General features: G+C 37.7%; 1 protein-coding gene across 1 annotated transcript; it reads right to left on the bottom strand.

Moving 5' to 3' along the window:
• Positions 1–4562: 4562 nt before the first annotated feature.
• On the bottom strand, positions 4563–16243 carry fln (flightin). Its single transcript, XM_019062335.2, has 3 exons — positions 16085–16243; positions 12297–12460; positions 4563–6556 (listed from the first exon to the last, which is right to left on the bottom strand). The coding sequence occupies exons 2-3, from the start codon at positions 12453–12455 to the stop codon at positions 6221–6223; spliced, it is 495 nt and encodes a 164-aa protein (XP_018917880.2). The 5' UTR covers positions 12456–12460; positions 16085–16243; the 3' UTR covers positions 4563–6220.
• Positions 16244–17613: the final 1370 nt, after the last annotated feature.

Here is a 17613-nt window from a genome sequence, read left to right as displayed (position 1 = left end):
CACGGTTACATATAAATCGAGTTTGATAGAAAGGCACCAGGTCACATCAAGATTGAAAGAAAGTATTGGTTGAACCTATTTTAACGTTCAAAATATTTTTTATCCACTTTGATTTATTGGCGGGAGAAAATTGACGACTGGTTTAACTCGGAACGAATCTCAACTCATTTTTTTCCGAAATGTGACATGTTGACTTGGTGCGTTTTTATTTAACTGGCTCCATGAAAGAGCCTCCCAAAAAGTGGCCCCTTTTTTGAAACTCGGGGATTTCATTCGTATGTGACTAAAATGAAACCTTATGGTGAGACAAGCCTCCAGTAAAAATTTTAGCTTGAGTATACGTCTAGTTTCCGAGATACAGCGTTGCAAAGTTTGCATATTTAAGCTTTAAAAATTCGCATATTTTCAAGTATCTTATTTTCGAAAACACCTCCATCGAACATTTTATGATATTTTGTGACATTTAACCAACAGTTAGTCTTATTATTGAATGTATACATCTATTGATACAATAATACTGCTAATTCTCTTAATACAACGTTGCAAAGTTGACACCAAAGACCTATAAAAAATGCTCATTTTGGTTAGTTTTTTTTATAAAAAGACGAATTTACTGATCACCAAAATATATGTTTATGGGGTTTAGGTGTAATTTTATTATAAGATACGTCTTCCATATAGGCCTTACCGCGAGCGTAAGCACAGATTCAATGATACAGCGTTGCAAAGTTTATTTATTTGAGCTTTAAAAAATGTTTAGATTTTGAAGTTCCGCGTTTAAAGAGCGATTTTCGTGGATCTTGTTTTCGAATTTGAGGAGTAAAATCTACCCACGTGTCATTTGTAGATGTATGTTCGAATAAACAGGGATACTTTGATTGGTGGTGGTACAGCGTTGCCAAGCTAACAACGTTAAACTCTTGAAGTTATTATTTATGGTAGTTAAAGATGACGTCCATGAATGTAATACCTGATATCAAGGCAAAATATCGAGGGTTGATGTCAGTTCCGAGTGACAATTGGTATTGGCAAAAATACTATGATCAAGTTTATTAATACTTCTTTTAAAACGATAAATAAATGAGAAATTAAAATAAGGAATCCTCTAAGAATTGATATTTGATTTTTGTTTTTTATAACTTTGCTTTACTTTTTTAATTTTTATTTTATTTATTTTATTTTTTTACATGTTTAATGTCTTTATATTTTTTAAATAACAATTATAATTTTTTTTATTTTTTTCTTCATTTTTTATATTTATTTTTTTTTTTGCATGAATTTATCACACATCGGTACAAGTTCTGCCTGCAAATCTATGGACAATGTCTTGACACTCTTGACACTGTCGCTAATCTTAAACTTTAACATTAAGAAAAAAAAAAGAAAAAACAAATAAATGATTAAATGAACACTAAAGGAACAAAAACGTATGCAATGGATGAACGCATTATTTTTTCAATGCGTAATAAATGTATTCTCTAGATCAAGATTAATTTATACTTAAAAAAACTCGAAATATTCCGTATTCTATGTTTATTTTTTAATTTTTCTTAACAAAAGGTCGAATTGGCAACTATGGCGAGGCAGAATTTGTTGGATTTTGAAAGAAACGCTGATGATGAGTATTCCATTAAGCATGACAAAGTCTCTTGAATTTGATTTTGAAATCAGATTATTATTTTTGGAAGTATATCCTAACTTTAAAATTATTTTATGTATAAATGTTGAAGGAAAACAAAAAAATAGGCAACAGTGTAATTTTTTATACCAATTGTCATCCAGTTCTAACTAGAGTCCTAACATTTTGCTTTAAAATACCGAGACATGTTTGATCGAAGTTTTTTTTTAGTAAAAACACAATAGAAAAGACATGTTCAGAGGTATAAGATGTAAACTTTGCAACGCTGTGTTACTTGAAATTATTGTAGCCTTACATCAATGCACTATGCATCCACGAGTACCACTAGGGGTTAATTTTGTGCCACAAAATACAATTGGACATTCACTAAAATTGGTTTTTAAATAAGAAACTCAAAAATATGAGTATTTTTAAAGCTCAGAAAGGTAAACTTTGCAACGTTGCACTACCTAAACAGTGGTCATACATAAGCTGAAACTTTTACTGGAGACTTGCTTTATCATTATGCTTCATTTACGCTTTGTTTCAGTATTGTACAGTTCACTCTCATGTTAGTTTTAGGAAGATAATATTTGAAAATATGAAGATTTTTAAAGCTTAAATATGCAAACTTTGCAACGTTGTATCTCCGAAACCAGACGTATACTCAAGCTAAAATTTTTACTGGAGTCTTGGGTCATCATAAGGTTTCGTTTAGGCCACATTTGAATGAAATCCCCGAGTTTCACAAAAGGGGCCAAAAAAGGCCCTTTTTTTGGGAGGCTCTTTGCCGTTGTATCCATTATCCAGGAGAATTCATCTTAGCGTATTTCAGCGTTTGGATCATTTGATCCAGAATGAAAATGAGAAGTCATCGATGCGCTTTGACGAACTCCAAACAAATTGATCATCAAGTTAAACTTTTGAAAGTTAATGGATAGCATTAAGCAGACTGTATGTACGTACACTAGGCCTTTTCAAAAATAATCTCTATGTTTAGTAGAAGAATTTGGGTTGCATTTGGTCACAAGAAGGCAAGGTTTAAGGTGGTTCTATATTAAAAGTCCTGCAAAATGAAATATTTAAAACTTAAAATGACCTTGATGGCCACAGGAGAGTTACAAATTCCTGGCTATAGAATTGGATGAAGCCTTAGGTGGATTTTGCGTTTGCCTCCTGTTTTGAGGCACTCACACCCTCTTGTATTGGTCCCTATCTAAAATACGTTACCAGTTCTACACTATTGCATACAGGTCTTTCTTTAAAAATTTACAGGTGATATGCATGACTTGCATAACGCTATCCAAATCTTCTCTCATTTTTTTTTCAATGATCCAAACGCGAAAAATACGCTTTTATAACACGAGAGAAAACTAACTGGCAAAAATTTCAACATATTCCTTAATTGATATATTTTAACCAACGTGTCACAATTGATTGCAATTTCAGCATGACAGATCATGCTACTTTCAACATGACATGATGCTTTTCAATGTCTTCATAGTGTAAGGACGGTGATACTACCAAACCACGTATGTCGGTTCACGACGTCGCAGACTTCCTGTCATATTCTTCATTCTTTTAAATGAAAAACTATTCAACATCAATTCTTGAAAACTTCCGTGAGTTTTGTGCTCTAAGCGAAGAAAAGTCCGTGGGATCTTCAAAGAATGATATTGACTTGTTCTTCAAAAAAATAAAATGGGAGCGGACATTATCAAACACCGCAATTGAGGTACGTGGTCTGGTAGTTTCACCGTCGATAACGATAGAAAAAAGTCTGAATGCTTGTGTACAACGGGGCTGATGAAATTAATCGGTAGTTTTCTCTCAGTGATCTAATAACCGGTATTATTGAGGTGCTGATGAACAAACTACATTTATCAAACGTTTGTAAATTTTTATTACGATGTGTACACACGTTTTTACAAATTTTGAACTTTTTTTGTTGCTTTTAATCAATTTTTTATTAGACTTGAAAGTTGATTGAAAAATTTGAACCGAAACATTTTTTCACACATTTTCGGATACATTTAATCTTAGGGCGCTCAACATGCTATTGCCACACTAAATCTGCTCACATAGAGATCGCCTTCACTTAAATCTGAGATCATGTCGCCGCAAAAGTGTAGACCAGTAATGCATAAACTCTTCGAACGATGCTTACGCTAAATTAGAAGACTTTTAACGCGGACTTAACATCCTTTTACGTTCGGAGGCACATGTCTCTATATAATGCAATTCACTCGGAATCAGACTAAGTTGTTTGGCTTTATCGTTAAGCGCAGCGATGACGTCACAAAATTCATCGAATTTTGAGTTCGGATATTCTCTGAACTTCACATTATTGGGCAACATTGTTACTCATTGAATTAATTTTTAATACAATATCTACTCAAAAAAATATTAAAATACAGGTATCAACAATGATAGGTAATAACTTCAGTGGTAGGTTTTCTTTCAGTAAATGTGCAAATTGACTAACAACAACTGTCCATTAATGTGAACTTCGAAGAATTTCCGAACCCTGAGCTTGGATTGAATTAGGTCAACAAGATAAATAGTCGATATTAAATGCTTTTGAATATCGTCCAATGCTCATTATCGGTTATTTTGTCCAGGAAATGTATCATACTGATCTTCAATTCTAACATTTGAAGTCAACATCAAGACGAACAGCCTTTAAAATGTGAACTTCGGTTAAGATGTCCCCCTTTTTAAGTGTCCAGGAAAGTTAGAGACATTTTCGAAACAACACCACAATAATTAATCTCGCAAATGATAGCAGATCTCAAATCAATGATAAATGTTAAATCTCTTAAGATTTTAATTTTTCCAGAGAAGCTCTTCAGATCATCGAAGACAAGTCTTCATTTAAATTTAGAATTTTTTGCGTGTGATATACTTCATACAATTTTTTTTTGTTGTATTGAATTAACTTCCGTTGAAACACAGAGCATCATTTTATTTTATAACCGGATTTGAATGAAACATCGGAAAAAATGCTGAAACATTCTTCGCTTTCACGGAAAGCCATGGAGTGTTGACTGTTGTGACTTCATGAAAAACTAAGTCTCTCATAACAATGTTCAAGGTTGATTGAATCCTCGTTAATGTCAGTCACAGTAAATACAAAAGATCGGGATTGAATACATAGAGTGACTAATTGGCAATGTATGCGAAGCCTTGGCGTGCTGCACAGGATTTAAACTAAAATTCTAAGCGCAAATGACGTCATATGGACGTTTTAAAATTGTCACTGGGGCAGTAGGTCAGTATGTCAATATGCACTTCTGCTCAGAATTCTTTTATGGGGCCTTGACAAACACTGAAAGTGTGTCCAGTATTTTCATTCCTATTTTTGTCCAAAAACATTGAGGTAGATTACGGAGTAAAATTTGTCTCTAGAGGTGTGGCGTTTTTATTGAGTGAGTATGATAGGCTATTTAATGTAGGTGTCCATTATGGCAGGAAGAGATAATTTTAATAAACCAAAATTTTGAGTTAAATACACAGACAGATTTATATTCGTACCTCACTATACCATTATTCATATTTATGTCTTGAAAAAGGTTAATTATGTACTTCTGACAGATTTTTTCAGTTTCAGGAGAATGAAAGTAAACGTAATTTAGAAATCCATACGAGATGCAAAGAGACAAGGTTGAAACTGATGATGAGGCTAAATTTGAGTGAAAGAGGGTGCAGTAACCCTTGACGTAATGTCAATTTTACACCTGGAGAGTTTTCGGGTCAAAAAGTAGACGAACGGTGTGTTAATTTAAGCACGGATTGAAACTAATGCATATTTTCAACTTTAACCATCGGCTGTCGTCCCATTTCAGCACAAAAAGTCCCAAGCTATAAAATTCACGTTACTACTAGCGATGCTCCACACTGACAAAAATGATACGTTGATACTGCAATTTGGTTGTCAAAATTGTGTCTGAAAACACCTAAACACTGACGAGGCTACACTCACGGTCAATTTTACATCGTTAAAATGTAAAACTGATCGTGAGGGTAGCTAAATCAGCATTTTTTCAGCTGACACAACTTGCGCTATTAATACTTAAAAATATTAAAAAAACATCACGCTTATACTAAATGATCAATTAAAGCGTGAGTTTTTTTTTAAATATTTTAAAATATTAATACAACAGCTTTTACACCGAAAAAAATGGTATGCTGTTTTGGTACCTAGGATGTCAAAAATGTGTCTGGTCATCCTAAGATGCTACCTTGATTGCCCACGCAGTTGAATTTGCATTCGTAGGATGTAAAGTTAACTGCGAGGGCAGTAAAGGCAGCATTTTGGGATCACCAGACACATTTTTGACATCCTAGGTGCTAAAACAGCATACTATTTTTTCAGTGATACTGCTTTTTTAAAAATTCGATCGTTATTTTAGAACTGCAACTTGCGCTGTGTCAGCATACTATTTTTTTCAGTGGTCTCCCTCAATTCACCAAAATTCGTCTCTCATGGAGTAAAATCCTCATCCATCTGATGAAACCTCGGTAACGTTTTGTTGTCATCGGTCCCCCGAACCGATTGGTCGATCAGTTGCCACTCTATGTATTCCGCGCCGATGGGTGTGTTTATAAGAGGATGTCCTTGTATTTCCGGCTGTAGTAGTCCTTGGTGTGCTCTGCGTGGTACCGAACAACGGAGGTGATCTTATTCAGGAGCTGTTCGTCGTGCTTGAAGCCTTCCTCGGCGTTCGAGGTTGAGAAGCCTCTGGTGCTGGTCCTCAGCATTCGCTCACCCCAGGTTTGTGGCACGGGGATGTCCGGCTGCAAACCACGCTTCTTCTTGTCCAGGTACTCGATGACGTCATCGTAGTAGTTGTTCCTGTAGTCCATCAGGTACTTGTACGACAGGAATGTGGGTCGCACCCAGTGCCTGAAGACCAGTTTCCTGTTGGGGTCCCTGGCCTGTAACCGAGATATTAAAAGTTACAGTGCACAGTGCAGTGTCCAATGGAAATAAGTCAAATTTTCGAACATATAAAATGAAAAAAGTAATGAGATATACGAAAAATGGGGACATTGGTGGTATTATTTTCAATGTTTGTTTACTGATTTGCATCGAATTGGCGTGAGGGGAGGTGATGAGATTTAAGCTCCGCGCGCGGTGACCGGTAGCCGATGACGCGCAAGTGTTGTCATAGCAGTGATCAAGGCTGATTGACACGGTACCAAATGTCCGGTTGGTGATAAAAATGGCTACAAACACTCCTGGTAAGTTATTTAATTAAGATTTAATCGTAAAAATTATTTTTTCAACTTCTAAACATTACTTTTGAGCACGTTTTTCGATGGTACTCTAATTTAATATTCTTCCCTCTTACTTAAACTTTAAAGACGTTTTTAAGAAAAACCAAAAATAACCTATTTTCCTGACAAGTGATAATGATTGCAAATTTCCTGTAGATTCTGAATTTTCAAGTCCCATCTGCGTCTGGCTGCGAATAATAAAGTTATTTCGTTTTTTCTGTCTCAAGGTCTTGCTCTGAAAAACTCTGATCAGTCCAGGCGCCTGGTAAGTCTACCTGGAATTTTGGGTACACAGCGATTTTTTTTGGCTTACTTTATGTTTTTGGGGTCGCTGAATCCGAATCTGAAGTTTTCTACCGCGTATCTGGTGAGCATTTTCCGCCATTTTGAAAAAATGGCCTAAAAAGGCCTTTTTTCGCGGTTTTTTTTTTATATAGCGGCTACGCATGAGAAAAAGTCCCGGCTTTAGTTAATGTTTTGAATAGCTGACATATTTTGGAAGAAAATGGTATATGAATATGCTAAGTTTGCTCAAAAATTGAGGAACCTCGGATTTCGGAACTTTGGAACGCTTCGGATTTGACTGACCGCGGCGAGCCGGATCGCGCGTTGACGGGTGCGCCGCGAAAACGTGAATGGGCGCGATGTTCACGATGCTGTATCTTCCTCAATTTTTAAGCAAACCTAGCATATGTACACACAATTTTCTTCCAAATTATGTCAGCTATTCAAAACATTAACTAAATCCGGGACTTTTTCTCATGCGTAGCCGCTATATCAAAAAAACCGCAAAAAAAGGCCTTTTTAGGCCATTTTTTCAAAATGGCGGAAAATGCTCACCAGATACGCGGTAGAAAACTTCAGATTCGGATTCAGCGACCAAAAAAACATAAGGTAGGTTAAAAAAATCGCTGTGTACCCGAAATTATAGGTAGCCTCATTTTTAGCTACCAGGCGCCTGGACTAGATCTCTCCGACTTGTGGACACGAGCATCGAAAAAGGAGTGCGTTACAACAATCGAGGGGAAACTCCGAGAACTATTCGCAAACAAACGTGTCTCAGACGAAAATTTGACAAAATTTCTTGTATTTTTCATGGATTTTTTGTATTTTTTATGGCTTTTTTTGTATTTTTATGGATTTTTTGTCTTTATCTTTCTTTTTTCTCTTGTCTCTTGTGAAGTTTAATTTTGCTGTAAATTTTCGGTGATGTTTTACTGAGCTGAATTTTTTATTTTTTGAAATGCCTTTTCCTTTTTATTAAAGACTTGTAATATGACCAAATCCAAGTGTTCGTCCTTTTTCTCATGCTGATCCTCGGAAACCTCATTATTTTATAGTGTATATTTGAATTTTTCAGCTTTCATTTCACGCAGCATTGAAATTCGGAATGAAAGAAAGGATAGACCTTAGTTTTGTTAGGCCCAGAGTTAAAAAATAAAATATGCATCGTTAGCATCTGTAAGTATACAGTCGATTTTTGGAGCGAGCTTGCGTGAATCTATACATTTTAATCCTTGAATTATTGCTAAAAAAACTGCTTTTTCCAGGCGCGTTGGCAACACTGTATTTAAAATTTAGGTGTTATGAGAGGGCCAGATATACCCTCGTAAGCCTTATTAGTTGTGATTTCAGGTTGGTCTTCTCTCTTTTACCCACACAAATAATGTACTCATGTCATTAAAATAAGTGGAAAAATAACGGCACATTTGGCAAAATTTGGCAACACCATATTCAATCATTTGGGGAATTTTGGAAACTTTGACTTTAATACAAGCAAGTACATGATGAATACTTAACACTGTCAAAATTTCATTGAATTCCATGCATTATTCGATCAGATATGAATTATTTCCCGTCCGCCCATAAGGACACTGCACTGTGCAGTGGGGGATTGTTCAACACACTGAAAAAAAATTCTCGGCGTTTTTACCAAGGTCCGTTGGTACCTTTACCATCTCACTTTTTTTACCAATTATCGTTAAATTTACCAAGACAGACTGGTAAGCTTACCCAAAAACTGGTATTTTTACTGTTTTTTCTCGGTAAGAATACCACTTTTATTGGTAATCAATTCTCGATAACTTTGCCATTTTATCTCGATAATTCAACCACAGTCGATAAAAAATATTGGTGTTTTTACCAAGGTCTAGTAAAATTACCGAGAAAGTTCAATAATTTTACCGAGATTTCTCGGTAAAATTACCAATTCCATAAATGGTAATTTTACCAAGAAAAAACTGGGATCAAATAGAACCCTGAATTCTTGGTAATTTTACCCTTTTCTTAGTAAATACACAGAGATTTTTTTTTCAGAGCAGTACCGCGCGCTCTGAGGAATGGATCGCATTTAGCAAAAAGGAACCAGCGTGACTACAGTGTTGTAAAAATGTTCCTTCTTCATGATTTTCTAAAAAATCTCACAGAATAGCAAATAGTTTTGGCTTCCCGCCAAAACACAGTTAATTTTGAGGGGAAATATTTGTGTGAATTTTAATCCTGTACATATGTTGAGTATTTTTAAAAGAAAAGAGGGAGTTGCACGATTTAGAAAACTCTGTAATCGTGCTGGTTCCTTTTTGCGAAACGCGATCAAATAATCTACTTAATATTTGTAATGGGTCAGTTGTGCTGGTCACAGAATCGTGTTTTGATGCTTGATTTTTGTGGATCAGCTGAAAATAATAAGATCTGTCAAAACAGCAACTATCTACGTCCAATATGAGCAGAGATATCGCCCTTTGAAAAGTCAGGTTTTTGACGTCATCTACCGCGGTAAAGACACCCTCGGTTTCTTCCACCTTGCTTTCATGCTAGTTTCACGTTACGTGACCAGTGCAAATGTGTGTCACACCAACTGATGAAAGCAAGGTGGAAGAAACCAAGGGTGTCACTACTGCGATGATGACGTCGAAAACCTGACTTTTCAAAGGGTGATATCTCGGTTAATATTCAACGCAGAAAGTTGCTGTTTGGACAGATTTAATTTTTTTTTTTTAGCTAGTCTACAAAAATTGAGCATCAAAATACGATTTTGTGGCCAGCGCAACTCCACTCAAAGGTTGCGAAATGTACTCAAACACTTCGATTTGTTACAAAAATGTACCTGTGCAATTTTTTGTCCAAAATTGTTCTCATTTTTGCATGAGGATCAAATAGAATATCTGTGAAATTTTCAGTCAGATATGTCCAAAATTCTAAAGATAAAATTGCATTTTGCGAGAGGAAATGTGACAAAATTGAAATGAAGTTACGTTCTTTTGTGGGAGAAACGCTCAATAGAGGGACTTGGAAGACAAGGCGCAGGAAAGAACTTTTTGGAAAAATCGAGGTAAAAATTATTTTCACTGAATCTAGTCTTGAAATATATTGCGTGAGAAATTCACTATGAAACTCATACCGTCTAGCATCAAAAAGTGACTTCGAATTTTCTCTCCCCATGAGGGTGGATGTAATTTGGAAATTTTAAAAACGTATTTCTTGAACTAGCAGAAACTGCACTTATGCGTCTCCCTTCAATCCCTTAAATTTTTACGAAGTCAACCGAAAACTGTTTTGCAGTGACAATGTCTGAAATGATAGACATACCGTTTGAAAATAGGAGATTTCCAGTTTACCCAAGAAGAATTATCAATACGAATTTCTGTTGATCTAACAAAAATATTTCGTTCGTGCATTGAAGAGGGTGAATCAGGGTCATAGTACCCTAAGATGAAAGTTTCAGTGCAGAAAAAAAAACTGGTTCGGAGTCAGAACATCGATTTTTAGTTTTCAATGCTAAAATCACCTTCTAATACTCTTGAACATTGGGTCAATGTTTCAACGCATTGCCTGCTTGCATTATACATGTTGTAAAAAGCATTTGAAATTAATTGTTCTGCCGAATATAAATCGCCGTCTTCCTTACGAGAGAACTCACGAAAGTAACTACATTCCAATGTTGCCAAATTTCTCCTCACTAGTTGCATTTTTACCAGGAGAATCTTGCGCAATTCCAGCTGACAAATTCAGTGATACTTCACCTGATGTTATGCAAAAATCAGAGAAAATTTGGAAAAATATTGCTCACGCACATTCTTGTCATCAAATGTATTGTTTGAGTCAATTCGGTAACCTTGGAATGAAGTTACGTCTCTTTGTGTAAGAAACGACGAAATACGTCAAATTCTCACCGCGGCTCCCCGCGCAACTATACAGCTCAGCCCATCCGCAAACTTTCATTCATAGAGTTTTGACGATATCAAAATTAATTTTGAGCTTACATGACGCACTTTTCCCGATTTTTCGATCCTCTCTTTCCCCCTTGTAACACACCCGTAACGCAGCCCTACACCCATCCCCCTTTTGAATGGAGATGTTGCATATGTGAGGAATTTGCGATTTGACCATGGATATTTATGTGAAAGTTCGCGAGAAACACGATGGTGCCACTGGTTTTCTCTGAAATCATCTCCCAAGCTCAAAAAAAGCTCTCAAGTTGAGGCCAAGATGGAGGGGATGTCCCACGCTATCCTGAGAGTCCACCTCTACATCGAGACAAACTCTCCATGCAAAGGTACGGAGTAAATACATTAGCAGGGATGCCGTGTTTTCGGTTTCGGAGTCCCCAAATAAAGTGGCAGCCCTGTCAATGTATTTGCTCCCTATCTTTGCATGGAGAGTTTGTCTTGATGCAGAGGTAGACTCTCAGGTTAGCGTGGGATATCCCCTCCGTTTTGGCCTCAACTTGAGAGCTTTTTTGAGCTTGGGAGTTGATTTCAGAGAAAACCAGTGGGACCATCGTGTTTCTCGTGAACTTTTACATAAGAATCAGAGGTCAAATCGCAAATTCCTCACACATGTAACATCTCCATTACATAACACTGATCTGAGCGCCCCTCCCCCGCTATTTCATTCGGGAAGGGCAGGATTTTCTATTTTTTGCATGTTTTTTTCATAGTTTTTTCCCCTGGGAAGGATTTGTAATGTAACGCTGGGTTTGACCCCCTCTTCTCTCCTGTAACACGCTGTAACGCTAGCTCAAACCCCTGCTCTCATGAAAAATTGTATCACCATTTTTTCCTAACCTGCATCTCTCCATTATCCGACACATCTGTTTGGCTGCATTCACGAACAGCTTGCAAACCTGCACCCAAAAATCCGATGACAACTCAACCAATATTTCCCTACTTTTGGACTTATTTGTCTACTGGACATTACTGATATTTGGCCTTTCTAGATTTTTTGGCATTCAAGGTTGGACATTTTGGCTTTTAGACATTTTTTTGTGGACATTTTGACCTATCACCCCTCCCCCCTAAGTATGTTACGTAATACTTAAACGGCCCCTAAGGTCCTTCCTCTTATGGACGATTACATCCACATATGAACGTAAGCAAGACGTGGACGATGGACTCACCCTTGGCGGAGGAGGGAGCTCTTCTGATTGGGCAGCCGCGGCTTCTGGTGCGGCCTCTGGGGCGGCCGCCGCTGCTGGGGCGGCTTCCGCGGGTGCAGCCTCTGGTTCAGGCTCGGGGTCTGCTGATAGCCAGTCGTCAGCTGCATCGGGGTCCGCCATTATGCCTGCCAAACCCAACAAAAACTCGCTTTAGCCAAAGTAAATATACACTCCCGACCGCTTCCATGATGTTTCAGTCGCTAGGACAAGTAGCGATGGATCACCCTGCCGTGCTAAGGAAGAACGCCGTATGAACATTCGAGAGTTGCCAAATTTCTTTCGACAAAATGTTTATTTTGTAGGAAAGTTATGAATATCTCCCTTGAAATTTTCAGGAACTTTAGGTGAAATTGCAAGCAACATTATCTGAAAAATCGAAAGGAACCCAAGTAGCAGAGGTTGCAACAACTTGCAACAAAATCGTTTGATTCTTGCAACTAATAGATTGATGTGCAGATTGCTTACTCTCTCCCCTGAAGGAGCTATCATTGTTGGAACTAGTTGCAATTAAGTTGAAACATGTTTCAACTTCAAAGTATTGCTGGTTGCCTATCTTTAGATTTTAAACAACGTTGGTGCAGCAATTTTGCAATGTCAGCAGGTTGCAACTTCGTCTTCCAATCAGATCGCCGAAAATCGGCATTTATCGACCAAAATTTGACCGAAAGTTGCAACTTTATTGCAACTAAAAGCTTTAGACCTTTAGATTACATTGCGAACAAAATTATATGAAAAATTGGAAGAGAAATGTTCATAAATTTCCAGGAAATTCGATGTTTCAGCTAATGAAATTTGGCAACGCCTGAAGGTTCATACGGCGCTTTTCCTTAGCACGACAGCACTAGACAAGGTACGAAAATAAGCATTCTGATACATGTTTCTTAACCAAAATTTAACGTAAAACATGATTCGCACGACGAAAATTACCATGGTGTACGTACGTCAGATCGCAACTAAACGTTACGAAAATATGGCAATCTCATCTTGACACTTTGGCTCAGCAATAGCAACTTGTTTTCACTTTGAACAATAAAGGGTGGAAAATGAACAATGTTTGATTGAGAAGCCTGCCAAAACCGTAGTGGTGCGAGATTTGACGCACGTGGAGTATTGTGTTTTTTGTGACCGGGCAATTCAAATTTTCCGTAACCAATGTAAAATGAAATTGTCAATATTATGCAAAAACTTTGTTCCTCGTGAAATTCTAGCTAAGAATTGTAAGTCAGAATGCTTAAATTTGTACTTTGTCCACTGGTCTTCAACGGACAAATCGAGATATTTCTTTTTTTCTGCTGGTTTATTGACTTATATTACGTTAGGACCTACAGCCATCTATAGACGGTCTTTAATTGTCTGTAGACATGAAGGAATCGGCACATCTATGCTCCAGGCTTCACAAATTTTCTAGGTTTTAGTCCGAAATAGGATCTGCAATTGCGGTATTTTGAAATTATATTGCGTTTTTTTACGATATTTTATCCGCATCTGACTGGGTTTTCTCAATTTTGTCGCATTTTTATCTCTATGAAATCGAAATTTTATCTCAATTTATCACGCTTTTTTGTACGATAACATCGCAATAAATCGACGTCAAAAAATCGTGATACATTCCCCGATCAAATCGCATTTTATCACAATCACTGCTACTTGGAAGATCAGATGATTTCATTCCATCGGCCCTAGAGATTTTATTGGAGGATCGCTTTTTCAGCCACTACGCAGTCTAGCTCTCCTAAAGTCCTGAGTAAGATTCCTGCAGGCTGATTATCGAAATTAATAGACAAGGCTGTGCCCAAAGGATGCAAAGGAAATCGAGTGATCCTATTGGTGGAAACGGCAACTGAATTTCTCACGAGCAATGATTTTATTTTTAACTAATCTAAAAGCAAATATATACCTTTTTAAGTAAATAAAAATGTCACTTAATACGTTCATGAACTAGACTCCTCATGTACTACGACATAAGTGTTTCTTTTTCTGTCGAACTGTACTGCTGCGTTATGCCGAGAAGAGCATTAAATCCAAAAATAATATTTTATGGGAATACTCTCACTTGCAGTAGTTGGTAACTCTTACTTTAAGCTTGGTAAAACTGATCCGAATGATCCAAAGGATTCTTAGAAATTATTTTGGTGATTAAGAATCAATCAAATTTGTCTTTCAAGATAAAAAAAAAAAAAAAAAAAAAAAAAAAAAAAAAAAAAACTATGTGCTCAGTGTCAAGCGAGACAGCAGTACCGTAATTTGAGCGATTCTACTGATGAAGGTAGATGGTTACGATGGACAAAGGAAGTTAGCAATAGACTAGCGATCGCCAACCACCGAAAAATCCTATATGGTCGGTCCATCTCTTTTAATCTTAGTCTATATAATAACCACCCGTTTCAACCAACAGAATTGCTCCATTTTCTTTTTTTCTCCATTTGTCTTCTTTATCGATCGCTTTGTCTATCAATTTCGATAATCAGCCTGCAGGATGCTTTCTCACAAGATAGCGCAAACTTACTACTATCTCTACAGTTCGAAATTACATCAATCAAATCTGAAAGAAAACTCAATTTTAAAATTTTGGCAGTTTCTGCCCTTTCCAGTACAAAAACCGTATACATTTATACCTCGTCACCTTCCGGCGTAGGTATCACAAGGGTCTCAGTTGACAAATTGGAATATAGAAAGACTTTCTACGGTTCGGGACTTTTCTGGTTTAAATTTATCAATTCAGCTGTCAAAGGTTATAATTCTTATTTTTTGGAAAACATCTATTGTCAATTGCTTTCCTGAGAAAGTGAAGAACACGGTTAGCACAGACACCATGAGGTCTCAGAACAGGATATAACAAACGCTAAAATTGACACTCAACTTAAATTTTCTCCCCAGACTGAACCCAAACCAGATGATGAAGAGTGATTATGAGCATGTGGGCAAAGTTTCTAGTCTATGTTTGAAACGGCCGCACGCAAAAGAATAGTCGGTGTTGACGACAGAACCTTCTGTTCATAGGCCTTTTGTACTTTCTTTGTCATACTTACGGAACTTCTTGGTTATAAGAACAGAATTTCAATCGTGAGCACAGAGTACTTTGTTCTCATAACGGAAACTTCTGTAAGTGTTACAAAGGAAGTCCAAGAGCCCTGCTATGAACAGAATTATTTTTTCAGTGCGTGAGTAACTTTTTCTGTTTTACATTGGTCTTACACTGAAAAAAAGGTTACAGGCTATATAGACATACCGTCCGTTCCGGAGAGGCCGAAAGTTCCAGGTTCTGCAGCCGTAGCTTTGATTTCTCCGGGTGCTACACCCGAAACTTTCGGCCTCAGAGCCTGGAATAGGGACGGTACGTCTGTATGACCTGAAATTGGACTGCATTTTGCAATTTGGAACTATACATCCTGGCTCTCCTGGAAAAGCACTTATGCGCTTAGGAAAACTGATGGCTTATACGTTGTTTTTAAACCGGCCTAGAATTTACAGTTCCAAATTGCAAAATGCAGTCCAATTACAGCTTCCACGGCCGGATTTTTTTTTCAGTGCACGGGAATTGGCGCTCAATAGGAGATTATGATACTATAGCCGGAAGGTGATGAACTTTTTTCTTTCGTCAGCGGTCACTGAGATCACACTAGGTATCGCACACTTTCCCCCAGGTGAACCCTCCTTCAATCCCTCGGTTCGTCACCATTTCACTGATTCGAGGAACTGTTCACTAATCATATCACACAAAATTGAGAGGAAGGAAACAATATAATTACTTTTTGTCCGTTAAAAGTTCGAAGGGAAAAAACGACACGAGTCTCGGCCGGGGCACGGATGACGGGAGAGTAAACAAAAAATTTCAAAGGGCCCGGCGCGCCTGATCGGTGGCGGAGTGGAGTTGTTATTTTGAGAGACTGAACTTGCCGCTCGGGAAGGGACACTTCTGCCCACCCTCGGGGACGGCCCCCCCACCCCCGCCCCCTGCCTCTAGGAAGCGGCAAGTTCGCCTCGATCCGGACGCCAAAAACAATCGGCGTGATTGAGAGATCAATAATTGGACTGATATCCCACCATTGATGCCTGATTGTGAAAAAAAAACTTTTTTTTATCGCGAACGTAAAATTGCACGGTCGGGTCCTAGAATGTCATGGCCTATATGTTTTAGGTAAGTACCCATTTCTGAGTCACAAAACTGAACACTGATCTGAGCAGGGCTAGTACCCACCAGTGGCGTGGCGTGCATTCCGATATATCGATGGATGTGCCTGATTTGTGATTTAAACCTATGGAAAATGATTGATAATAATAGGGTGTTCGATACGAACTCCCTATTACTTACTTAGTTACTTTTATTAGTTACTTTATTTACTTATTTTTCTCGGTCGGAGTCACTCTGAGACATCAGAATATGCAGAAAAATGTCCTGCTGAACTGACGTACTCTCAAATTAAAATAAAATCGCTAAAATTTAAAAACTTAATCTTTCCGTACTTAATTATTTGTCCAGACGACGTTCTGGAGGGTCCGATATCCTCCCTCTTCAGCGGCGATAGTGCGACAGATATATTTTCTTGCACGTATACATATAATTTTTACGTACTCTTGTTTATCTAGATGTCATTCAGAGGTTGATGTGACTTGCAAGTCATTGGACTATTATAAATGCGTCACAGGTTCGACCCCATTGGTTCGCGCCTGATTTTTAACGAGGTACTACATTTTCAAACCAAATATTTAGTCAGTGTAACCCAAAGAGATTTGCTTGATGAAATCCAAATAATAACTAACCAAAAAATAGTAACCACGCGCTTAGGTTACCACGACCTACCTAGTATTCCAACTTCAATATTATCTCACACAAAATTTTGGTCATGTTTTCTGACCATGAAATCCTGGGGAGGGCAAATTTTTTTCACGGCTGATTTGTCTTTAAAAGCTGTAAGGCTCACGTAGGACTGGAAACGGTGCCCCGCCCTCCCCCCCCCCCCCCGGTCCTGATGAGACCCGGTAAGGCAAGCCCAGATGACGCCCCCTTCCTACGTGGTTCGGACCGTAACGTCCGGTTTTTTTTTCCTTAATTGCTTAGATCAACTCAAAACGTAATTTCAAACACTTTATATCGAAAGACTTTTACCACAAACAACACCATTTCGAAGAAATCGACGATAAAAACTGTCCGTATCGAACTGTCGACCTACGTCAAATTCCAAGATTCCCGAAACACGACCATCTCATTTTTTTCTCTATTAATGTAGCTTACTCCATACTTGAACGGCCCCTGAGCTGTAAACAAGCTTCACCCCAA

This window comes from Bemisia tabaci, chromosome 10, assembly GCF_918797505.1.
Source record: "Bemisia tabaci chromosome 10, PGI_BMITA_v3".
Lineage (NCBI taxonomy): Eukaryota > Metazoa > Arthropoda > Insecta > Hemiptera > Aleyrodidae > Bemisia > Bemisia tabaci.
Note: the sequence above shows the minus strand (reverse complement) of the source record. Positions and strands in the feature narration are given on the sequence as shown.

Bases quoted from the DNA above. Each gene is read 5' to 3' on its own strand.
- fln (XM_019062335.2), bottom strand. From the start codon at position 12,455: ATGGCGGACCCCGATGCAGCTGACGACTGGCTATCAGCAGACCCCGAG. The intron at 6,557-12,296 runs GTGAGTCCATCG...TCTCGGTTACAG, and splicing joins AGCTCCCTCCTCCGCCAAGG to GCCAGGGACCCCAACAGGAA.